Genomic DNA, 24577 nt, shown 5'->3' on the forward strand with positions numbered 1-24577 from the left:
GTGGCGGGGGGGTGGGGGGGAGTAGGAATGTCGCCGGCGGGGCGCTCACGTGGGTACGTGGGTGCGGAGAGGGCCGGCTGTGCATCCGGCGTGGGCGGCATGGAGCGACCTCGCCCCGCCCGCCGGGCCCCCAAGCCCGCCCTCCGCAGCCCGGCCTCGGTCACCTCGGTCCCCAACTCGGCTCCCCGGCTCCGAGTTCCCGCCCCCGCCTCCCGCTCCACACCCCCTCCCCCCCAGTCTCCGCCTTTCTCTGTCTCTCCGCCGCGGCGTCTCGGAGACCGAGAGGCCCGGGCGCCCGCCCCCCGCCCCCGGCCCCAGCCCCCGGCTCTGCCCACGCCCTCCGCCCGCCAGCCCGGCAGCCAGCGCAGCGCGGGGCCTCGCTCCCCGTGCGTCCTGCGGGGGTGGAGGCGCTGAGAGGCGGCGAGAGCAGCCGGGGAGGGGGGGTAGAGGCACAGACTGAGGCGCGGAGGCTCGGAGAGAGAGGACGTGGAGGGAGGGACGGAGCCTGGACAGCGGTGGACACGGCATCGCGCGCAGGGAAGAGCGCAGCGCGCAGCAGGCGCCGAGCGCCGGGCATCCGGAGGGGCAGCCTGGGTGGTCTCCGGCCGTCCATGCACAGAGCGCCCTCCCCCACAGCTGAGCAGCCGCCGGGCGGAGGGGACAGCGCCCGCCGGACCCCGCAGCCCAGACTCAAGTTAGTGGGCAGAGGGAGACAGCGGGGAGTGGAGATGGGTGGAGCTGGACTGGGAGTGGGGTCCGGAGGGCGGAGGTCGCGGCGAGGACGTGGGGAACCGGGACGGGGGTGGGAGGTGGAGACTGATGAAAAAAGGGGGTGCGTCTTCGAATGAAGGGACCCTGGGAGCAGCCGAGGATCCGCTGCAACTTGATGTGAAAGAGCGGCACCTGATTCTCCATTCCCAGTTTATTCGGTGGGCCTGAACTGGCGTGTGAGCCCCCTGTAAAGACTGTGGGAGTCCGCAAGTGCCAGGAGAAGCCCAAGGACTGGAGTTGGCAACAGTACCCGGTGGGGCGCATTCAGCCGGCTCAGTCTGCAGCTGGCGCCGAGCGCTGCCCCCCCCCCGGGGGGGGTCCCGCACACGTCGGCGCCTTTCAGTTACGGGAATAGCAGCAAAGCCCTGAGCAGCCAGGGGGTGCCTTCGGCGTCCTTTGCCCCTGCTGCCCCTTCGTTCACAGCGTGAAGAGGGGCGTCTGGGTGTGCAGCCGCTCCCCCACTCCACTTGAAAGTGTGGGTGGAAATTAAGGGAGGCGAGAGTAGGCGGGAGCCCCTAGGCGGGGTTCGCCCACAGACGCTACCGCTGTGGGAGTGTGTGTGGGCGGATTGGCCCCAGAGCAGAACAATCGAGCTCCCCTCCCCTCCCCCACCGTCTGAGCTGAAGGGACAGAGGGGAGTGAGTGGGGAAGGTCACTGCTTGGAGAGGGGCCAGCGGGGCGCGAGGGGAGGTTACTGGGCAGCATGGGAGGGCGGAGGGGGCGGGGTGGAGAGCTAAGGTGCATCAGGAGTGCCTGATCCCTGGGCTAGCTGAGGGGCACAGGAGCAGGGGTCAGCCTGGCTCCTAGTGGGAAGACCAGGGAAGGGGACACACCCCTCCCTCCCAGCCACCCTGGTAGAATGCCCCCAAGGGAGTGCAGGTGGCTCGCAGTGGTCCCCAGTGTCCACTGTGGGAAGGATGAGTGGGACATTCCCCTTAGTGTGTGATGTCACTTGTGTTGAGGTGTTTAGGGTGGAAGGTGAGGGCCAAGTGTTTTGGGGGAGAGAGGGAGGGCCAGCCATCCCAGGGGTGTGCCTAAGGTCTTCTTACCCCTGCCAGAAAGGGCAAAGCTGAGGATGGGGTGGGGGTGGGGGCGGTGAGCCTTTGACTCCCGCCAACAAGGCCCTGGCTTTGGGTGCTTCTGGCTAGTGTGGGATGTAGTGGCATGTCAATGCCTCCGAGTAGTGCCCAAGTCTCAGAGTCTGTGCTCAGTGCTGGGCGCTGCTGGGCAGAGGGAGAGAAGAAACCGACGGAGAGAGAGAACAATTGTTAGTGTGGGTTGGTACCCAGCCGGGGGCCTTGCACTCACTGTTTCTCTCACGCCCCTCCTTCTCAGGCCCAGTGCCCGAGCCATGGCACTGCCTCGGACGCTGGGGGAGCTGCAGCTGTACCGGGTCCTGCAGCGGGCCAATCTCCTCTCCTACTATGAGACGTTCATCCAGCAGGGAGGGGACGACGTGCAGCAGCTGTGTGAGGCCGGCGAGGAGGAGTTCCTGGAGATCATGGCACTTGTGGGCATGGCCACCAAGCCCCTCCACGTGCGGCGCCTGCAGAAGGCACTGAGAGAGTGGGCCACCAATCCAGGGCTCTTCAGCCAGCCGGTGCCTGCCGTGCCTGTCTCCAGCATCCCGCTCTTCAAGATCTCCGAGACTGCGGGTACCCGGAAGGGCAGCATGAGCAATGGACACAGCAGCCCAGGAGAGAAGGCGGGCGGTGCCCGCAGTTTCAGCCCCAAGAGCCCCCTTGAACTTGGAGAGAAGCTGTCGCCACTGCCGGGGGGTCCTGGAACGGGGGACCCCCGGATCTGGCCGGGCCGGAGCACTCCAGAATCAGACGTTGGGGCGGGAGGGGAAGAAGAGGCTGGCTCACCTCCCTTCTCCCCACCTGCAGGGGGAGGAGTCCCTGAGGGGACTGGGGCCGTGGGTCTGGCAGCGGGTGGGACTGGGGGGAGTCCAGACCGCCTAGAGCCAGAGATGGTGCGCATGGTGGTGGAGAGCGTGGAGAGGATCTTCCGGAGCTTCCCCAGGGGGGACACCGGGGAGGTCACGTCGCTGCTGAAGCTGAATAAGAAGCTGGCACGGAGCGTGGGGCACATCTTCGAGATGGACGATAACGACAGCCAGAAAGAAGAGGAGATCCGCAAGTACAGCATCATCTACGGCCGCTTCGACTCCAAGCGGCGGGAGGGCAAGCAGCTCAGCCTGCACGAGGTGAGCCCCCTGGGCCCCGGGGGCGGGGGCTCGCCCTCAACTCAGGCCCCCTGCCGCGGGGCTTCCATCCTCAGAGCTGGCAGAGGTGCAGGGGAGGAGGCCCCAGGTGGTTCTGTGTTGGTCCTCCAGAGAAAGCTGCCTGGTGGTGTCAGAGCCCGAGCAACCATCCTGCGGATGGGCCTCGCTTGTCCCGGGGCGCAGGGCTCTGAGCAGGTCTGGGTAAGGCAGCGGGGGAGGAGCCGGGACTCTGACTTGCCCCCTCTCCACAGCTGACCATCAACGAGGCTGCTGCCCAGTTCTGCATGCGCGACAACACGCTCTTGCTACGGAGAGTGGAGCTCTTCTCCCTGTCCCGTCAAGTGGCCCGCGAGAGCACCTACCTGTCCTCCTTGAAGGGCTCCAGGTGAGACCCCTTTCCCCTTCCAGCCTGGAGTGCTGCCCAGGAGTTGAGTCATGGGCTAAGCTCCAGCTCAGGCAGCTCTAGGCCTGCTTCCCAGCCACCTGCATGCCCTGCCTTTGGCCAGGTCAGCTCATCTGAGGGCTTATTTCCCCATCCCTTTCATCTCGGTCTCCCCCCTCCCCCATAGCAGCTGTGCTTAGCCAGGAGACTCCTCCCTCCCCAGCCAGCTTCTTTGCAGAAATTCTCAGCCATGCATGTCTCTGGCCACATCACGTGACTCTGCCCAGCCTCACCTGGCTTACTCTCCATCTTTGCAGACTGCACCCTGAAGAACTGGGAGGCCCCCCACTGAAGAAACTGAAACAGGAGGTGTGTTTTCTAGGGTTCCTGAAGGGGGCTGCCCCACCCCCTTCCTTGCCAGGCCCTCATTCTCCATCCCTTCCGCAATCTGGGGTGTCCACAGGTTGGAGAGCAGAGTCACTCTGAAATCCAGCAGCCTCCCCCAGGCCCTGAGCCCTATGCACCCCCGTACCACCCCAGCCTGGAGGAAGACAGCGCCAGCCTGTCCGGGGAGAGTCTCGATGGACACTTGCAGGGTGAGCGTGCTCCAGGACACTCCTGTCCCCACTGGGGGGGGGGGTGTCAGAGGGTGGGAGTAGGGAGGGACGATGAGCTGGGAGGCAGCTACCTGCAACAGGGTTCAGGTGCTGGGCTCAGTGGGGACCAGAGGGCCTCTGGGTCTGACTTTGCGGTTGAGGGTGGGGGTTCCGTTGGCTGCAGCCCCTTACCTGACCAGTGCCCATGCCCACAGCTGTGGGGCCGTGCCCAAGGCTGACGCCGCCCCCTGCTGACCTGCCTCTGGCATTGCCAGCCCACGGGCTGTGGAGCCGCCACATCCTGCAGCAGACACTGATGGATGAGGGGCTGCGGCTCGCCCGCCTCGTCTCCCACGACCGCGTGGGCCGCCTCAGCCCCTGTGTGCCTGCAAAGCCACCTCTCGCAGGTGAGGCAGCCAGCAGTGCTGTCCCAAGCACCCCGGCCACTCGGGCCCTACACAGCAATCCAGGTGGCCTGGGGCCAGGTGGGAGGACCAGGGAGACCCTCACCCGAGGGGACAGGAGGGTGGGGAGGCAGCAGGAGGGTCTGGCTCCAGCCAGCCAGGCTGAGACTTGAGGAGAGCCAGAGCCTGCCGGGCTGGTCCTCGTGGGGCGGATCAGGGCTGTGGTCCTCGCGGGGCGGATCAGGGCTGTCGTGGCTCTGTGACCCAGGCGCAGGGCTACAGAGAAGGGGCAATGGAGAGGCACCTAGGGAAAGCTTCACTGGGACTTCCCTCTGTGCAGGAGGGTGGAGCAGGCTGGGAGTTGCGGGGACCAGGTTGCCCCGCTTGGCGGCAGGGGAGCCCCAAGGGGGCTGCTTTGTGTGTGGATAGGGGAAGAGGGAGTGGGCCAGCAGAGGGCTGGGCAGCGCTGGGCTGAGAGTGACGCAGCAGACAAAGCCACCAACCCTGGCTTGGTATTTTTAAACTGTGTGTGGGTGGGAAGTGGGGGTGGGGACTGGAAGGGGGGCTCTGCTTGAGGGAGGAGCTGGGAGGCTGGCTTCCTGTGTTCCCCCCTGATTTGGCTACCAAAATCTTGGGGGGCCATGACAGGGTGGGTGGGGGCCTGGGAGGGGGTGGCTGAGCCTGGGAAGGGGGGAGGGGAAGAGGTCAGAGCCAAGCCGCCCCCGCAGCTCCCTACAGAACCAGAAATTCCAGCAGAACAGAGGCGGGAGAGGCAGAGAGCAAGCGAGTGAGCTGCACGGGGCCGTGCAGGGGAGGGGGCTCCACACACACTTGGGGTGCGCACCCCCTCCTGCAGGCAGGAGGCAGAAGCTCAATGACCCGAGCTTGTCCTCCCAGCCCTTTCTGCCCCTGCGTTGTCAGCAGTCTCGCCCCCGCCCCGGGCTTCTAACCTCCCCTTCTCCCCTGCAGAATTCGAGGAAGGGCTGCTGGACAGATGCCCTGCCCCGGGGCCCCACCCCGCTCTGGTGGAGGGTCGCAGAAGCAGCGTGAAGGTGGAGGCCGAGGCCAGCCGGCAGTGAGGGGCAGACCGGTGGCCCCGGACCCGGGACCCCAGACTTTCGGCTCCCACAGACCCCGGGATCTCCCTCCCTGGAGTCCAGTCATAGCTTCTCCAGCCTCCCCACCTGCTCCATGGGCGTAAAACTGTGGGGCTTCAAGCAATAACGAGCAGGGGCCTGGTGTGGGGACCCGAGCAGGGTGCGTGGTGCCCCCAGCCCCTACCCAGAGCAAGGGGACCAGGCCTCCCGCCTCCTCCCACAGCTCACTCCCATTCTTCCCATGCTGGCGGCGGTGCTGTGAGCAGTTGGATTGAGTCTGGACATGGGGGAGGGGGACTTCGCCGGGAGGTCCAGCAGCTAAAAATGGCAACAATTTCCCCCCAGAACCGGGGGCCTGGGCACACTGGACCTGCTCCTCCTCCCTGCCCCTTCCCCATCTTTGTGCTTCTAGTTTGTCTCTTTACTTTAACAAGTGCTGCAGTCTGCCTCCCATCCACACCTCTTCCCCGCCCCAAGTCCTCAGCAGTGCGCTCCCCCCTGCCCTCTGGCAGGGGTGGGTGGTGGATGTGGGATCCCCTCGGAGGCCTGGGTCCACTCAGGGTCTCCTCCAGCTGGGGGCTCGATCCCAGCACCTGTCTGAGCAGTTAGAGCGTCTTTCTTTTCAGATTGTGTACAGTAGATTATTTATTTTGTTATTTTGGAATAAAATTTATTTTATGGCTTAGGATCTATGACTCCCCTTCCCCACCCCAAGAGAGAGAAGGGATGGGACAGGCCAGGCTGGGACAGTGAAGAGAAGCTGGTGGTGTAGGGGGCAGGACAGACAAGAAGCGATGGAGGGCCAAGCCTGGACCAAAGACTCACACTCCCTGGCCCCTGAGGGCAGCATCAGAGGTCCTAAAGCTACAGCCACATGTAGCTGGCATAGCCACATGGACCCAGCTGGGCACAGTCATACTGGAACCACAGCACGTTGCGTTAGTATACGTTAGCCGGCACAACAGCTGGGGTCCTGTGCAGTGTCTTGTACTCCCAAATTTGTGTCGTCAACATGGGCAAAAGCAAGATAGGCACAGATTGTATGTGGTCACATAACTGACGTGTAGTATCTGCATTAACATGTCTTGGGTACACACACTTGGGCAGCTGCACACAAAGGAACTTGGCCTTGGGCTCCTGCATACTGTTAGACCAAAAGCCTCCATCAGAGGCTGCTGGGGTTTGTTTCTTAATCTGGGCAAAACCTTGTCAACACCCACGTGTCCAGAGCCCTCCTGTCCTTCCACCCAGTGTCCCCCCTGAACAGCTTCCCCATTCCCCCAGGGCTAGGACCCAGGCCCAGGCCCACTATCTCAACCTCCAGTGCCAGTGCGTGTGCACGTCTCTGGAAGTGTGTCGTGGACCCTGGCTTGGGATGGGCAGAGGAGCCCTCCACACCCCAACCCATGCCCCAGGCCAGCCTCGCCTGCTCAGCCCCACCTTCCAGAGAGCTGTGTGTGCATGTGTGTGCTGCAGGTGCAGGCATGTTGGGGCATGTCTTGCTTTGAAGCCAGAACTTCCCTTCCACTGTTGGAAGGGGATGGATGGGGGTGTGCAGTAGGAAGGAAGGAGTGGAGCAGCTCCACCCACCATGCATTCTCCCAGCAGAGTCTTCCTTCTGACCAAAGGGTGGGTGGGGCTGGGAGGGTGCCTCCCCGTCTGCTGCTTGGCAGGAGCAGGAGCCGTGTCCAGGGCAGGTCCACAGGGCGGTGGCAAAGCCGTCTCCCTGGGCTCATCCAGCTGGGCTCACCAGCTGGGGTTGGCTCTTAGGTCCAGGTGAGACATGGAGATCCCAGTCTGCCCATAGTGGGAAGGCTGGAGGAGGGGCTGGGGTCCCAGGGACCCTCCCCCTGCCTCTCCTTGCCCCTCCAGGAGAAGCTTGGTGAGGTCCTGTTCCGTGGGAGGCATCAGGGGTGGGAACATGTCTTCACTGGGCCTGCAAGGAGAAGGGGGAGAAGCGGTGGGGTGGGCAGGGCATGCGCTCCCCTGGCCCTTCTCAGCCACCCCCCCACCCAGGCCGCCACTCACCAGGTGTTCTGGGGGAACCCTGCCACCTGCTGGCCCAGGCAGCTGTCTTCTGCCATAGTCACATCTGAGCACAGCGGAGGCTTGGGGCTGGACACGGCATGCTCCTGAGGCTGGCACTGCAGCAGGCTGGGGGCCGGAGAGGGGAATCAGGAGGAGGGGGCAGAGAGGGCTGAAGAACGGGGAGCGTGGGGTCAGCAGGGGCTCTGCCACTCACGAGGGGTGAGGCTGGACGAAGGGCAGGTTCATTTGGCTCAGGCTAGGGGATATCTGCAGGCGAGTCCTGGAAGCAGAAGGAGGTCACAGTCAGAGGCGGAAACAGCTCCAGCTCTCCCCGTCTTAGCCGCGCTGACCACGTGGCCCCGCACAAGTCGTCTCCACACTGAGCTCGGTCTTTTCAGCTATGACATGGGTGTGTGCCGGAGGTTGCATTAGCCGATGTCCAGCATTTCTTTGGATTGTGAACTCCGGTGGTTCCAAGCCTGCTGCTCCCCATCTCGGCTTCAACTCTCCGAAGGGGAAATGGTGTGACTGGACTGAGGGTTAATAAACGGTTCACTGGGGAGGAGAGATGTCTAGGCCCCTTCAAGGGCAAGATAGACGGATAAATGAAAACCTGGGGTGGGCATTTGGCCGTTAAGTCGCTGCTTGGGACGTCGACATCCCCTATAAGAATGCCTGTGTGCCTGGAGTCCCCAGTCTGCTTCCAATGCTGCTTCCTGTGAATGTGCACCCTGGGAGGCAGCAGGGACGGCTCAAGTGGGTCCCTGCCACCTACACCGGAGACCCAGATTGAGCTGCAAGCTCCTGGCTTCAGCCTGGCTCAGCCTTGGCTATTTGGGAAGTGAATCAGCAGATAGATCTCTGTCTTTCAAATAAAACAAATACACACACACACACACACACACACACACATATTAATGCTAAGAATCAACAGAGGGGCTGGCGCTGTGGCGCAGTGGGTTAATGTCCTGGCCTGCAGTGCCGGCATCCCATATGGGCGCTGGTTCGAGACCTGGCTGCTCCGCTTCCGATCCAGCTCTCTGCTGTGGCCTGGGAAGGCAGTGGAGGATGGCCCAAGTCTCCTTGTGTAGGAGACCTGGAGGAAGCTCCTGGCTCCTGGCTTTGGATTGGCGCAGCTTGGGCCATTGCAGCCAATTGGGGAGTGAACCATCAGATGGAAGACCATTCCCTCTATCTCCCTCTCTCTCTCTCTCTCTCTCTCTGCCTCTCCTCTCTCTGTGTAACTCTGACTTTTAAATAAATAAATCTTTAAAGAGGCCGGCGCCGCGGCTCACTTAGGCTAATCCTCCGCCTTGCGGCACCGGCACACCAGGTTCTAGTCCCGGTCGGGGCGCCGGATTCTGTCCCGGTTGCCCCTCTTCCAGGCCAGCTCTCTGCTGTGGCCCGGGAGTGCAGTGGAGGATGGCGCAAGTGCTTGGGCCCTGCACCCCATGGGAGACCAGGAGAAGCACCTGGCTCCTGCCTTCGGATCAGCGTGGTGCACCTGCCGTAGCGTGCTGGCCGCGGCGGCCATTGGAGGGTGAACCAACGGCAAAGGAAGACCTTTCTCTCTGTCTCTCTCTCTCTCTTGCTCACTGTCCACTCTGCCTGTCCAAAAAAAAAAAAAAAAAAAAAAAAAAAAGAATCAACACAGCAGGGACTGTGCTGTGGGACAGCAGGTAAAGCTGTTGCCTGAGATACTGGCATCCCATATGATTGCTGGTTCGAGTCCCGGCTGCTCTACTTCCAATCCAGCTCTCTGCTGTGGCCTGGGAAAGCAGAGGAAGATGGTCTGAGTGCTTGGGCCCCTGCACCAAGTGGGCAACCCAGAGGATGCTTTTAGCTTCACCCTGGCCCAGCTCCAGCTTTTGTGGCCATCTGGGGAGTGAACCAGCAGTGTCTCTCTCTCTTTCTCTCTCTCTCTTCTGTCTCTCTCTGTAACTCTTCCAAATAAATAATTAGAAAAAAGGAATCAACACAGCAAATGAAAACAGTGGATTTCAGTTCAGTGGCAAGAAAGAAAATATTTACCTAGCCTTTGTTTCCAGTGAAGGACGCAGCTCAGCTTTATGCATTTGATGAACGCACATCTAACCTTCACAACAATCCCATGCGGCAGGGATTATGACTGTCACCATTATTATTCCTCATATTACAGATGAGACACCAGAAATGAGGTACCTTGGCCAAAGGCAGGAAGCAGCAGAGGCAAAATTCGAACCAAGGTACTCTGGACCTAACTACCTCCAGGGATCTGCGTTGAGGCACAGTGGGTTACATCACCACCTGAGGCCAGCATACCATATGAGCTCTGCTTCCAATCCAGCACCCTGCTAATACTCTTGGGAGGGCAGTGGGGGTTGGCCCATGTACTTGGGCCCCTGCCACCCACGTGAGACAGGATGGAGTTCCAGGCTCCTGTCTTCAGCTTGGCCCATCCCAGGCCATTGCAACCATTTGAGGAGTGAGCCAGTGGTTGGAAGATATCTCTGTAAGTCTGCTTATCAAAATAAGTAAACCTTCAAAACAAAACAAAAAACCCTACAACATGTAGCCTGTGCAGTGAGCACACGTTGCCTCAGCCTCTCCTGGTGATGCCAATGCCACACCCTACGCAGTGACACAGCATCCCCACCCCTGCCCCACACCCAGAGGCTCCGACTTACTCCGGGAAGGCTGACAACACCCCGACTGAGTCCTCTGTGGGAAGGCCTTGGTAGGGAATAGAGTGTGCAGGCGGCGGGTAGACTTGGGACCTGGGGAAAGAACACAGAACCCCTGATGCCAGCCCTTCTCCCAGACTCCCCCACACCCTGCCTTGGGAAGAGGAATCCCTTTCAGGGAAAGGCAAGTTCCGGACTCTTCCCACCCCTGTAAGCCCTGTCTGTCCCTGGTGCTCCTTACACATCTGGGCCCAGCTGCATGGCAGACTCCAGGGGCATCCCAAGGTCATAAGAGGGCATCATGGCAGGCATCTGGGGCTCCGGGGTGGGAAGAGGCTGGTCCCTGGAGGAGACGGGGAGGCGGGGTGAGGTGACTGGCCGAGGACTGATGCCACGCTCCTTCCTGCAGTCAAGTCCAGCCCCCAGCTCTCAGACACGCTGCCACACTCACCTTTCCACGGTCATCTTGATGGTAGCTGGGACGTAACCCCTGCCGTCCTTTCCCATCTGTTCAGCTGTTGTGGTAAGGAATGGGGAGCCATGGAGTGCTCCAGGGTGAGGGAGTTGGGGAAGGAGGGTGTGGCAGGCAGAAGCGGGGCTATGAAAATAGGGTGCCAAGTCAGGAATGGCACAGAGCAGGCAGGGAGAGGGGGCGGCCAGGAGCAGGGAGGGGGCGGGCGCCACGAAGCCATCAGAGCCACTAGCTCCAGCTCACGCTTGTAGTGGCTCCGGAAAGCCTCATCCTTGGGCTTCTTGGGGTAGAGGTTTTTGAGCTGAGCGAGGTCCCGGATCCGGTCCCCCAGGGAGCGAATGGAGAGGTCTTTGGCTGAGAATGGCTGAATGTTCTCTATCTGTGGGGAGCCTATGGTAGGAAGGAGACCCTGGGTCCCCTCGGTCCAGGCCTCGGTCCCATCCCCCACCCCCTCTGTGGGCCCCCCTCTCAATCCACCAGGGCAGAGGTAGAGGGGCCTTTCATTCCCGTGGTCTCACAGTGAGACCGGGAGGTTCAGCCCATGGAGGGAGGAGAGGCGCTGGACTTAGGAAAACTTCCCCAAGACCAGCGTTGGTATCAGGGAAGACCAGACAGTGCCTCCCCCCACCCCACCCAGCAACCCAGGAGGACACAGGCACGGAGGCAGAGGGCCGGCTGGGGTGACCTCACCATCCTGGCCCCGGATGACGTGGGCGATGGTGATGCCCCCAATCTCTGAGTCGCTGAAGCGGAGGAGGAAGGTTCCGTCAGGCTCACCGAGGAGAAGGCTCGTGACGTACTGCTTGCTGATGAAGCCAACGATCAGCCTGGCCGGGAGGAGGGAAGGGACGGGCTGCAGGCACTGGGGACGCAGAGGGAGCAGCAGGTTCAGCTGCTCAGGCTCCCCCCCAGCCCCGGGGGCGGGGGGGCTGGGGACTCACCGGTCGGACCAGTAGCTCCTGAGGCAGCGTTTGGTGAGGTCCAGGACGCCATCGAACCACTGCCAGAAGGTGAAGCCTCGGCCCAGCAGGATCTCCTGTGAGATGCCCGGGAAGCTGGCGTGAGCAGGGGAGGCCAGAGCTGGAGGCTGACGGGGCGGGCACTGGGCTGCGAGGGCTGAGCCACCAAGCTGGGCCCGAGACCAGCCACTCCCCCGGGGCCTTTCCTCATGCTAACCTTTGGGACCTCTACAAGGTCGTGGTGGGAGGTACCATAACCATTCCATCTTACACAGGCAGAAACGGAAGCCCAAAAGGGTCAAAGGACTTGCCCAGGTCTGCACAGCCAGTGAGAGGCAGCAGCTCCAAGCCCAGGTGGTCTGGCGCTGAAACCCCCCCACAACCACTGTGCTACCCCCCTCTCTAGTGAGGCCTGGCAGGAAGGTGACTTGCTGAGTGGCATTGTCCTGCTTCCTTTGCCAGCACATCCTCTGGTCACATGAGCTTTGCTTTCTTCCTCTTTTTTTTTTTTTTTTCATTAAATTTTTTTTGACAGGCAGAGTTGACAGTGAGAGAGAGAGACAGAGAGAAAGGTCTTCCTTTACCGTTGGTTCACCCTCCAATGGCCGCCGCAGCCAGCGTGCTGCGGCTGGCACACCGCGCTGATCCGATGGCAGGAGCCAGGTACTTATCCTGGTCTCTCATGGGGTGCAGGGCCCAAGGACTTGGGCCATCCTCCACTGCACTCTCTGGCCACAGCAGAGAGCTGGCCTGGAAGAGGGGCAACTGGAACAGAATCCGGTGCCCCGACTGGGACTAGAACCTGGTGTGCTGGCGCCGCAAGGCGGAGGATTAGCCTAGTGAGCCGCGGCGCCAGCCTCTTCCTCTTTTTTTAAAGGGCCATCCATGGCAGTGTTCGCCCAGCTGGTGGTGAACCAAGACACCAGATCTCTTTTTCCCCTATTCTTGCAAATGAGCCACATCATTCTGAAGGCAATAAAATACAGTAGTTAAGAGCAGGAATAGGGGCCGGTGCCATGGCTCACTTGGTTAATCCTCTGCCTGCGGCACCGGCATCTCATATGGGCACCGGGTTATAGTCCCGTTTGCTCCTTTTCCAGTCCAGCTCTTTGCTGTGGCCTGGGAAGGCAGTGGAGGATGGCCCAAGTTCTTGGGTGCCTGTACCCACATTGGAGACCAGGAAGAAGCACCTGGCTCCTGGCTTTGGATCAGCGCAGCACTGGCAATAGTGGCCATTTGGGGGACAAACCAATGGAAAGGAAAACCTTTCTCTCTGTCTCTCTCTCTCTCTCTCAAAAATAATGAAAAAAAAATTTTTTTTAAAAAGAGCAGGAATAAGGGGCCGCTGCTGTGGCACAGTGGCTTAATATGGTGAATGTGCCGCTCGCAGCACTGGCATCCCACACAGCAGTGCTGGTTTGAGTTCCAGCTGCTCCTCTTGCTGTCCACCCACCCACGTGGGAGACCTAGTTGGAGTTCCTGGCTTCGGGCTTTGGCCTGTCCCAGCCCCGGCCTGTTAGGGCCATTTGGGGAGTGAACTAGTGGATGGAAGATCCCTCTTTCTCCGCATTCCACCCCGTGATTCTCCCTTTCAGATAACAAATCAGTGAATCTTTAAAGGAGAACAGGAGTCAGGAATACGGGGCTCCATCCTCATCATGCTACTCACTTGCTGTGAGACCTTGAATAAGCCACCTACCCGCTCTGAACTTCAGGGTCCTTTCCTATGAGATGGGGGTAAGAGCCGTACCTGTCCCAAAGGGGTGCTAGAAGGATCAAGTGAGCCAACACACACAGGGCACCAAGCAGAGTGCCTGCCTGGTGTGTGGGAACTGATCAGCACGTGACCCTGTGGGGTTTCATCTGGTGTTGGCAGTAGGAACTGTATTCTCAATGGGTCCAAGTCATTTTGAATCACAGACGTGCCCATGCACCATCTAGGAGAATCAGGCAAGTCCCCAGAGAGGGGACAGAGGGCTCCCAGGCCAAGCCTGGGGGTGTCAGAGGAGGCCTCCTGCTGGCTGGCTTCCAGGGCATGGGGAGGGTCCCCGGGGAGGGGGCTCGGCAGCCCTGAGTGGTGCAGCGGTGAGGAGCTCTGAGGGGGAGGTCGGAAGGGCAAGGGAAGGACCTTGTTGAACTGTGACCAGGACACAGAGCGGTGCTGGAAAGCCTCCACGTTGAGGCTGTTGTCATTGAAGATCTTCTGGGCCAGGAAGAGGAAGTGCTCTGGGAGCAGCCCCCGGTTGGTCCCCACCTCGGCCATGAACTTGAGGTTCAGAGTTTCACACATCTTCTCCCAGGGCACACGCTCAGCCACCACAAAAGGCACACGGTCCTGGGAGGAAGAGGGAAGGAGCGAGCACTCCAGGCCATCATCCCGTGTTCATAGGCAGAGCCTGCCCCTCCGCACACGCACACAGCGGCTTCTCAACAGAGGGCTCACAGTGCGCCAGCACAACTGTGCTTAAGCCTGGGTGGGAGAGCTTGGAAATGGGAAGCAGGCCCACTCGCTGGTGCCAGCCGCCCACCCCCCAGCCCCACCCTGCCGCGGCCTTCTCCTGGGTCTTCTCTCACCATCTCCGAGAAGGCATTGTCCCACAGGATGGTGGCTTTGGCGTTGTTGTCTTGGTTACCATGAACGATGACCACCAAGGGCAGAGACAGGGCCTGGAGGGGGTGAGGAGAGTCTCCTCTTAGCAGAGCAGCAGGGCTGGCCGGGGCTGGCTCTGAGCATCTGGGAGCTGAAGGGACTCTCACCCCGGCAGTTAAAGCTCCTGGCATGCTTTTAGCCTGCAGCTCAGGCAGGCTCTTAGAGAGAAGGGGTCTGTGCAGCCTGAATTCCAGGTGATAAACACTTAGGAGCTGTGTGACCTGGGCAAATGCCTCAACCTCTCTCTGTCTCAACGGCCTCATCTGTCAAATGATAGCTGGTAACAGAGCCCGTCTCATAAAGCCTCTGAGAAACCCAAATGTGTGTGTGTTGCACCAGCGAGTGCCCTGGTCCATTAAGCGAGTGCTTAGTAAGTGCTGGACCACCCAGTTTCCTGCTGCGAGCTTCCCCTGCTCCAGTGCGCCTGCGTGAATCCCAGAGGCGACAGCAGGCTGCCCCCCCCCACCCCGCCCCCAGCGGCGTGGGGCAGGGCTGCGGCTCACCTGGAGCTGGACGGGGACTTTGCCAGGGCCCAGCGTGAAGCTGGTGGAGAAGAGCACAGCACACTTCTCCTCGGTGACCGACTCGGTGCCCTTCCGCTCACACCGCTTGATTTTCTTCAGAAGCTGCCGGTGGGCGGAGGGAGAGCAGGGGTGAGGGCGTGAGGGCAGAGGCCGCTGCCCTGGGGCTCCCCAGCCTCCTCTCCAGGGACAGTCCCAGCGTCTGAGGAGCCCCGGCCCCCTGGGGCCCCTCACCAGGTTCTTGAAGAGGGCGGAGCAGCAGTTCCCAGGAATGCTGTTCTCCAGGGACGCGGTGTTGTTGAGAATTTCTCCTGTGCTCTCTCTGCCGGGCGGGCGGGACAGCGTGTGAGCCAGGTACACGGAGGGGCTGTGGTCCACGGCGGGGACGCTCACTGCCACTGGCCCTAAGTCTCCACGTCCCTGCTTGGGCTCTTAAGGGAGGAGTCCCCATCACAGCCAAATCATGGCGTCCCCACTCCCTTCCAGCCCTGAATGGGTCCTTGCCTTTTCTCTGTCCTGCTCAATGGGGTCTCCACACCCACGTGCCTCCCTCCCCATCACCCCACTCCATGGTGCCAGCCCCACAGGCTCCTCTTAGAGCCTCCATCACTCCCGAGACCCCCTCCGGCCCCTGGTCCAGCTCCAGCTTACGCAGAAGTGCCAGGTCCCTGGGGCACACTCAGCTCCCTCGCCTGCTTCTCGGTCACCATCTCAGCCCTGACCAGCGGAGGCTTGGCTGAGGCCCCCAGGAACCGCAGGCCCAGCAGGAATCGGACCCCTGCCTGGAACTTGGTCTGGGTCTTCAGAACCTGGGGGGGCTGCTTCTCCACCAGGAAGGAGCTGGGAGGAGTGAAGAGGTCATGGAGGGGAGGTACGGGCTGGCTCCTCCCGGGCCTGTCACTTGACTCTGGCCCCCTCCATCCCCGGGGGCTCCCAGGACACACCTGGTGACCAGGGTGTGCAGGACTTCATCCAGCCGGCTGATCAGCGGGGCCCGGGTCTTGGGCTCCAGCTCCGCACCAGCCGCCCCTACCTCCTGCTGTAGCTGGGAATAAATGTCCACCAGGCTCTCACACCTGGGGCCAGGACCACGGTCAGGGGGCGCAGGGTTCAGGCTGCCTGCTCTGGCCCAGACCCCCTTCCCCTAACCCAGAGAGAAAGCAGGTGTGCAGGTGGGCCTGGGTGGAAGGTGGTTCTGGGACCTGCCTTGGCTCAGGGCAAGAGGCTCAGTCTAAGGGACCACACCCCCTGTGGAAAGCTGGCCATCTCTTCCCCAGCTCTGAGACCCAGGACAGCTCCCAGCACAAAGAGTGCTTTTGAGTAAACTGGAAGATGCCCCCCTGCCTATCAGGCTCCTAGGGCCAGCATTGAGCAAAGCTATTTAGCTGCTGCCTGCAACATGGACATCCCATATGGGAGTACTGGTTCGAGTTCCAGCTGCTCCACTTCAATCCGGTTTCCTGCTAATGATTCTGAGAAAGCAGCAGAGAATGGTCCAAGTGCTTGGGCCCCTGTTACCTGCATGGGAGACCCAGAAGGAGTTTGTTGCTTCTGGCTTCAGCCTAGACCAGTCCTGGCCATTGTGGCCATTTGGGTAGTGAACCAGTCAATAGAAGATCTCAGTCTCTTTCTGTCTCCCCTCCCCCACTTTGTCTCTCCCTCTTTATTGCTATGCATTTCAAATAAATAAGTAAATAAATATTTTTAAAAGGCTCCCTACTCCTCAGAGCCTGAAGCCTGGAGAGAGAGGCAGGACTTGAATAAGCCCCGACTTGTGCCCTCCCCAACAGGGCACCCTCTACAGGCTGCGGCCGGAACTGCAGTGTACACAGCCCTGCAGGAGCTGGCTTCTCTGAGTCTCAGTCCCCTCCAAGCCCTCCCTCCTGGCTTCTCACACCCATGGGCCCTCTAGCCGGGAAGGCAGGTGCCCACCCCCAGCCCTCCCCCTTCCCCATCGCCGTGAGCCAACCTCTCCTGCAGCGGGGCCAGGCTCTCCTCAAAGGGTGCGCCATTCCCTGACAGCTGCTGCTGCCGCTTCCAGATCTGGATCCTCTTCAGCACCAAGGCCTGGGCTGCCTCCAGCTCCCCCACGGCCACCTGCAGCAGCGTGGCCAGCGCCTGCAGGCAGGGAGGGGCCCCAGCTAGGATTGCCTGCTGCCGCGTCCTCACCCAGCTCTCCGGACAGGGCTCTCCTCACTGTAGCGCCCCCTCCCCAGGCTGTGTCTCTCTGAGCTCTAATCGCCATCTGAGCAGCTGCACTTTGAGCGCAGTCTCCACCTCTCAGGCCATTACTCACCTCATTTGGGCCTGTCCCATTGGCAGGAGTTTCCAGCAAGCTGTGCAGAGACACTGAGGGTGGGGGTGGAAATCAGGGATGCAGATAGATGGGAGGAGCACCCCCACATCCTCCTCAGGACCCTCTTCTGGCTCCAGGCCCGGGCTCCTACCTTGGCCGGCCTCAGGCCCCTGCTGCAGGGCGTCCCGGAGACGGTGGGCCTCCTCCACTCGGTGCCGCAGCCTCTGCAGGGCTGTGCTGAACTTGAGCTCTTCCTGCTTCCAGTGGAAGGGCATTGGCAGGTGGTGGAACTGCGCAGGAGGGAGAGATGCCAACAGGTGAGATGTCCTGCCACCCCCCTGCACTTGGCCAGGACGGGGACCCTCCCCTTACCCTGCTGCCTTCTCCCCTGTGGCAGTTCTCCTTGACCCTCTGTGATCCCCTGAGCACGGGACCTTTCTCCCAGCAGCACCAGCTCCTTACCGCTTGCCCTATACCCACCCCCAGGCCTCATTATCCTCAGCCTCCCTTTGGAAGCATCCTTGAACTTGGCGTGGAGTTCACTCTGGCCTCAGGAACCTCTTCTGCTCACCCTGGGTCTTGAACACTGACCCGCTCGTGAGGTTCAAATTCTTTCTACTTTCTCATGCTCAAATGAAAGTCCCAGGGAGTTGCATTGGGGCAGAAGGGGGGTATCACATGGTACCTGTTCCATAACAGCTTTTTTCTCCCCTTGAAGAATTTGTCTGAAAATGGCCACCAGCTTCAGGGGGTCCCTCTGATATACACTCTGTGAAAGTGAGGGTAGTGGGCAGTTAGCCTGGCTCTCAGCCCTGCCCTTTTCCTCCCTCCAGCCCCCAGGCCCTCACTGTCAAGAGTGCTGACAGACAGCACAACCGTGGAGTCCGGAAGTTTTCATGCATTGGCATACTTTTACAATCTGTTTTGCATGTTAGGTAATAGCTAACCACAGGAACACCAGTTTGCCTCCAACATCCCATCAGTTGTCTCCCAGCACCCACTGTTCACCCCAGCTCAGCCTCCTCGGCCCCTCCCCTTGGCCCCACCTCCAGGGTGCTGATGGGTTGCAAGATGGCGCTCCCCTCGCCTTGCTCTCCCGCTGAGGTCTGGAGGCGCTTGACCGTGGCTGAAAAGAGAGCGCTAGCCATGGAGAGGCAGAAGGCGTCCGAGCCGACCAGGAACTCCCTGTGGAAAGATGACTATGAGGCTCCCCTGACCATGTGCAATACGGTGTCTTTCCTCCTCCTTGTCCTCCGTCTAGGCCCTCTGTGGCCGTCACCCTTGACCCTCATCCCCCAGTCTTGCAGCTGTTGTGAGAAGTGCCCTTGCCCAGCCCTGACTGCCCTCCTGTGGGGAGCAACTGGGACTAGACTGTTACTCGAATTAAGACTTATTGTATGCATCTGCTCTCCCACAATATGGCGCTGGAAGAGGAGTAAACAACTTCTACACAGCTGCCTCCAGTTCAACCAATAAACAGCAGGACCTGCTCCTGATTGGAGGAGAGCAGCGTACTCGGCGTATGGGTAGCAGAGTTGGGATTGGTGGAAGAGGACTATAAAGGAGGAGAGAGACAACATGCACCAGGAACATCTATCTGAAGGAACACCTGTGCAGCCCCCGAGAGAGCCGGCCGGCAGTGTGCCGCTCCCCCGCGGAAGTGGGGAAAGTGGCAGGGGGAACCGCCCTTCCACGGAGGTGGAAGGGTCGGTAGCCAACCCGGGAAGAACCAGCAGCAAACCCGGGAAGGGCCGAGCAGACAAAAGAACAGCGCAGGGTTCAGTGTCGCTCCTCCACGAAGAGGGGGAGCAACATATTGGTGCCGTGACTTGGATATGAAGCCTAGGCAGGGTTTAGTGTCGTTCCTCCACGAAGACGGGGAGCGACACCCTCCTCTTTGGCTTAGCCTCCTAAGGCCCTGGACTGGGGGTGCAGGGGGCAGGGCGGGGATTGTCCACATCCACACGCACAGCCTGGTCAGGATGGGATACAGAGTCACTCACTAAATTCAGACGACCACATGGGGAATAACCGCCCCCAAGTCCCGAATTCCATGGCGAGGGGAAGATCTCATCAGAGAGAGAGGATGGGCTGGGGGGATCAGCATGGGGCAGCCAGGACTCACCAGGGCTGGGTCTCCAGCCAGTCTCCCAGGAGATGCCGCAAGTGTGGGGGGAAGTCGACGTAGAGTCGCTGCAGTTTCTCTGGGGGCATCTTGGAGACCAGACCCCACAGAGACATGATGTGGGGTTTGGAGGGTGCCTGGAAGAAAGGAGCAGAACCACTCCGAGTGGTGGCCAAGAAACACAGCCTGTTTTCTGGAGCCTCCAGGGACTGCCGTTAGCCAGCCCTGCCCACGGCCAGAACCCCTCAAACCAGGAGCCATGTGGCCAATGCCTTCAGCAGTGGACACCGGGTCATCGGCGGTGGCGAGAGCTCAGCTGCAGCCTGAGGGGTGGGGACATGGGAGACAGAGACATAAGGAAAGTGCTCTCCTAATTTTTTATTTACGTGTTTGAGAGACAGACAGACAGGCAGAAGAGAGCTCCCATCTATTGGTTTACTCTCCAAATGCCTGTAAAACTTGAGGCTGGGCCAAGCAGAAGCCAGGAACCAGAAGCTGGGACTCAATCCAAGTGTTCCACATGAGTGGCAGAAGCCCAGCTACCTGAGCCATCACTTGCATTATCAAGAAGTCAGAATCAGGAGCAGAGCCAGGATTCCAACCCAGCACCCTGACACAGGATGCGGGCGTCTCAGCGGGTGCTGTGCCTGCTAGGCCGAATGCCCACCCTGGGGAGAGTTCTGCGACATGGTTTGAGCTGCAGCGCCAGCTCCAGCTCTGGTTCTGTGCGCAGAGCGCCTCCCTTCAATGGGTCTCAATCTTCCCATCCATTAAATGGGAGGTTTCAAAGGGAGAACATTCCACACTTTAAAAAGAAGTAGACAGGGGCCAGTGCTGTGGTGTAGCGGGTAAAGCTGCCACCTGCAATGCAGGCATCCCATAGTGGCGCCGGTTTGAGTTCTGGCTGCTCCACTTCTGATCCAGCTCTCTGCAATGGCCTGGGAAAGCAGTAGAGGATGGCCCAAGTGCTTGGGCCCCTGCACCCACGTGGGAGACCCGGAAGAAGCTCCTGGTTCCTGGCTTCAGATTGGTCCAGTTCCAGCTGCTGCAGCCATTTGGGGAGTGAACCAGTGGATGGAAGATTCTCTCTCTCTCTCTCTCTCTCTCTCTCTCTCTCTTTCTCTCTGCCTCTCTTTGACTCTGCCTTCCAAATAAATAAAATAAATCTTTTTTTTTTTAAGGTAGACAATTGTAGTTTTTGATCTGTGGGATCTCAATGCCAGCTATTCCCCCTTAGCCATGGGGGATGCATTCCAAAATGTTGCTCAGAGGCCTGAAACCAGATAGTACCTGAAACTGAGCCCTGCATATGCCATATATTTTTGCTATGCATGTATACACATCTATGATAAAGTTCAGTTTATAAATTATGCACAGGAAAGCACTAACGATAGCTAATCATAACCTGGATACAAGTTGAACCATGTACTGTAAAAAAGTCTTTTAAGGTCTATGAATCGTATTTTGATATTTTCCACTTCATATCTTCAGGCCTCGGTTTGCTGCCAGTAACTGAAACCCTGGAAAGGGGAACCGCAGCTAAGGGGGAGCCTCTGCACACAGAAGGTGTAAAATTAGAGCTGCTCTCCAGAGAGTGCGTGTGGAGAACTCTCCTGTTTCTTCTTTCCTCTCCCACCTCCTCACCCCAAAGGTGTCCCTAGAGAAACTTCTCAGAGTTCTCGAACTCTGGGGCAGGGGTCTGGCTGCTGCTCAGGACTACGGAGTGTCCGGGTTTGAGTCGCGACTCCTCTCCATTCAGCTTCCGCTAATGTTCACCCTGGAGGGTGGCAGGTGATGGCTCAAGTATTTGATTCCTTACCTCCCATGTGGGAGACCCAGACTGGGTTCCTGGCTCCTGGCTTCCGCCTGGCCCACACCTGGCTGTTGTGAGCATTTAAGAATGGGTGATCTCTTTCTTTCAAATAAATACATATTTTTAAAGATTTATTTATTATTTGAAAGACAGAGTTACAGAAAGAGACAGAGAGAGAGAGAGAGGACTTCCATCTGCTGGATCACTCCCCAAATGACCACAACAGCCGGATCTGAGCTGACCCAAAGTCAGGAACCAGGAGCTTCTTCCGGGTCTCCCACATGGGTACAAGCGCCCAAGGCCTTGGGCTATCTTCTACCACTTTCTTAGGCCATAGCAGAGAGCTGGATCAGAGGTGGAGCAGCCAGGACTCAAACCGGCGCCCATATAGGATGCCAGCACTGCAGGCCAGGGTTTTAACCTGCTGTGCCACAGTGCTGGCCCCTAAATACATAAAATTTAAAACCAGCCAGCATTGTGGTGCAGCGGGTGTAGCCGCCACCTGGGACACTCACATCCCATATCAGAGTGCCTGGTCCCAGCCCTGGATCCCGTGCTGTATCAGCTTCTGGCTAATGCTCCCAGGAAGGCAGCATATGATGGCCTAAGTGCTCGGGTCCCTGCCACTCATGTGGAAGCACTGGATGGAGTTCCAAGCTCCTGGTTTCAGCCTGACCTAGCACCGGCTCGTTGGAAGCATTTGGGGGAGTGAGCCAGCAGATGGAAGGTGTCCCTCTCTGCCTTTCAAATAAAGACATCTTTTTTTTTTTCTTTTACAGGCAGAGTGGACAATGAGAGAGAGAGACAGAGAGAAAGGTCTTCCTTTTCCATTAGTTCACCCCTCAATGGCCGCTGCGGCCGGTGCGCTGCGGCCGGTGCGCTGCGGCCGGCGCACCGTGCTTATCTGAAGCCAGGAGCCAGGTGCTTCTCCTGGTCTCCCATGTGGGTGCAGGGCCCAAGCACTTGGGCCATCCTCCACTGCCTTCCTGGGTCACAGCAGAGAGCTGGACTGGAAGAGGAGCAACCAGGACAGAATCCAGCACCCTGACTGGGACTAGAACCCGGTGTGCCGGCGCCGCAGGCAGAGGATTAGCCTATTGAGCCGCGGCATCGGCCAAGAAATTTTTTTTTTATTCTAGGACTCCATAAGATAATCTGGAAGCCATCAGGCTAGATGATGAAGAAGACGGTAGAGTAACAACTACCATTTCTTACGTACTTACTCTAGGAAGCACTACACTCAGTGCATTAGCTCATTGGAGACTCACAACCAATTCTAAAATATATAACTCTCCCTTTCCACAGGGGAGGAACTCAGGGATCAGCAAGGTCCTTGACATGCCCGGAGTCACTCAACAAGTGTGAGGCCAGCACCCCGAGGACTACTTCCAGCTCCAAATCCCTCGTCCTGAGAAGCATGGAGGGAGGGTGGGAGGAGTCTTGAGGGAGAAGAGACAGAGAAAAAGTGAAACTGTTGAGGAGGAGAGAGGGTGAGAGAGGCTGGAGGAAGAGGGGGGTGGGAGCCTGGAGTGAAGAGTGAGCAGACAGAGAGGGCGAGACGCGAGGGGGAGGGGAAAGGCACAGCGGGGCAGCAGGGGACAGGGCTACCTCCCATTTCTACAGGGTGGGCTGGGCGAGCCAGAGGTTCCCCACGGGTCTCCCAGGTCGGGGCTCTCACGCTAGCCCTGTCCCAGAGCCGAGCCAGAGGACAGGGAAGGGAGCTCCCAGAGTCTGTCCTAACTTGGTAACCCCAACATGCGGCCTCTCCCCATCCCAGGACTCCCAAAGGGATGGAAAACAGATGCCCCTTCACTGGACACAGCTGTGCCAAACCCTCTGGCCCTTCTCCCCCTCCCCCCCATCCCCACTCTCAGCTCTTCTCCTCCCAAGGCCAGAGGCTCCTCCCGCAGGCCTCTCCTCTCTCTCCCCAGCCCCAGGGGTTGGGCACCTTCCCGAACACTGCTGGTCCGGGTTTCAAATTCAAGGCAGAACTCCTTCCCTCTCTCCCCTCCACAGCCCCACTCCACGAGGATGCTAGGATTCTAGGCCTTTGACCCCCTGCCCCTGCCCTGCTGGGGACTGGGGACTGGGGTGATTCCCAAGTAATAGGCAGCCCCCCTTTCCTCTTGGCACAGCCCTGGCTTCAAATTTCCACCCCTTCTCCAACCATCGGGACGACTCACTTAAAAAGGCTGAGTCCATCGGCCTGGCCAGGCCCAGGGCCCCTTTGGCCTCCAGCCCCCTGAAAGAGGCAGAGAGGGAGGAACCTCCGTGTCAGGGGGCGGGGCCAAGGTTCCCTCCCAAACAGGGTCGGGGAGCCAGACATCCAGGACCTCCTAGGGGCTGGGTGATCCCGAGTTTTCGGGCCGCGGGGCCACAGGACCCAGAGTCAGGAGAGCGCCCGCTTCTGGGTTGCCCCAGGAATATATGGGGTTGGGGGCGGGGCTGGCTCAGCGCAAGGAGGGTTAACTCCACGCCGCCGCCCGCCCGCAGGGAAATCTGCAGCAGCCAAGCGTGGAGCAGTTTGAGGGGGAAATTCCCCCTCGACCCGGGCACCATGAGGTCTACTTCTGGGGCTCGCTCACCCTCAGCCACACCCTTGAACAGGAACATTTGGCGAGGACAGGATGGGGCTCTTACCGGGACCCACTGCGCCCTGGCATCAACCTTCTGCGGAGGGGCCGGCGCTTCCCCCCTTCCCCCGCCCCAGAGGGCAGAGGGGCGCCCCCTCCCTGCAGCCTGCTCTCCCTAACTTCCCTGCTCTGGAGGTGTCCCGGCAGGTGTGGGGGAGAGTGCCCCAGGGGGTGGGTGTGACGAGGCCTGTACTCACCCCCGACAACTCTGGCTGCTGGAAGCTGCCAAACCTCCCTGCGGCCCAGAGCTGGGCCCCCACACCCCGCCCAGAGCAGGAGCCCCACACGCACGCACCCAGGACCCCCACCCTGCCCGCCTCCCAGACATCCCCTCACCTTGGCAACCCCTCCGCTGTCTTCTCCCTCTCAGCAGGCACTGCCAGGCCCCATGGGGCTGGAGCTCTGTCCACGAGTTCGGGGCTGCCCGGCAGGCACCCCCTCCTCCTCCACCACCACCAGAGAGAGAACAAAACTCTCTCTCTCTCTCTCTCTCTCTCTCTCTCTCTCTCTCCCCCTCTCTCTGGCCTTCCTCTTCGGTGCAAGCAGTAGCTGCCCCGGCCCGCTGTTTCCGGCTTCTCAGTCTACCCAGGTCCCTCCCTGGAGCTCTGACGACACAGAGAAGAGAAAGTGGGCCGGAGGAGGAAGAGGAAGAAAGTGGGGTGAACGTGTGTGCCTCCCGGGCTGGGAGGGAGACTGCCGACAGGCCAGGGCTCCTGCCGGGCTGGAGGGGAGCCCACCCCCACCTACTCTGGCCCCCTCAAAAGTGATCAACTTTTCTGAGTCACCTACTCTCAAGCCGAGACGGGCGGCCCCAGACTGCCTGACTCTCGCGCTCAGACTGTGCCCAGGGCTGGGGTTAGGGGCCACGAGGCACCGGGCTTCCAGCACCTCTGGAAAAGGAAACCCCTCTGCACTCGGCGCTGTCTCCAGCGGAGGACCC

The 24577-nt window shown here is 60.1% G+C and overlaps 2 protein-coding genes across 5 annotated transcripts; one reads left to right on the forward strand and one right to left on the reverse strand.

The window, feature by feature from the left end:
- The first annotated feature begins 31 nt into the window (after positions 1-31).
- On the forward strand, positions 32-6165 carry NAB2 (NGFI-A binding protein 2). Of its 2 annotated transcripts, XM_002720926.4 has the most exons (7): positions 37-694; positions 2107-2980; positions 3250-3383; positions 3698-3749; positions 3844-3976; positions 4192-4383; positions 5350-6165. In XM_002720926.4, exons 1-7 carry the CDS (start codon positions 612-614, stop codon positions 5457-5459), a joined length of 1578 nt encoding a protein of 525 aa, XP_002720972.2. In that variant the 5' UTR covers positions 37-611; the 3' UTR covers positions 5460-6165. The 2 variants fall into 2 exon arrangements, with proteins under 2 accessions (XP_069908540.1, XP_002720972.2); XM_070052439.1 differs by lacking the exon at positions 4192-4383 and having other exon boundaries at positions 32-694.
- Positions 6093-24577, reverse strand: STAT6 (signal transducer and activator of transcription 6). 3 transcript variants are annotated; one of them, XM_051832911.2, is made up of 23 exons: positions 23974-24111; positions 23188-23246; positions 19192-19328; positions 18113-18251; positions 17752-17835; positions 17218-17356; positions 17067-17119; positions 16740-16888; positions 15715-15846; positions 15422-15610; positions 15005-15092; positions 14753-14875; positions 14174-14266; positions 13728-13934; positions 11582-11676; positions 11331-11467; positions 10884-11030; positions 10620-10683; positions 10410-10511; positions 10172-10261; positions 7720-7785; positions 7506-7631; positions 6093-7413 (listed from the first exon to the last, which is right to left on the reverse strand). In XM_051832911.2, exons 3-23 carry the CDS (start codon positions 19305-19307, stop codon positions 7224-7226), a joined length of 2529 nt encoding a protein of 842 aa, XP_051688871.1. In that variant the 5' UTR covers positions 19308-19328; positions 23188-23246; positions 23974-24111; the 3' UTR covers positions 6093-7223. The 3 variants fall into 3 exon arrangements, with proteins under 3 accessions (XP_051688871.1, XP_002720983.1, XP_008272420.1); XM_002720937.5 differs by lacking the exon at positions 23188-23246 and having other exon boundaries at positions 23974-24577; XM_008274198.4 differs by lacking the exons at positions 23188-23246; positions 23974-24111 and adding an exon at positions 24427-24556.

The sequence above is a fragment of the Oryctolagus cuniculus genome, chromosome 11 (assembly GCF_964237555.1).
Source record: "Oryctolagus cuniculus chromosome 11, mOryCun1.1, whole genome shotgun sequence".
NCBI classification, from domain to species: Eukaryota; Metazoa; Chordata; class Mammalia; order Lagomorpha; family Leporidae; genus Oryctolagus; species Oryctolagus cuniculus.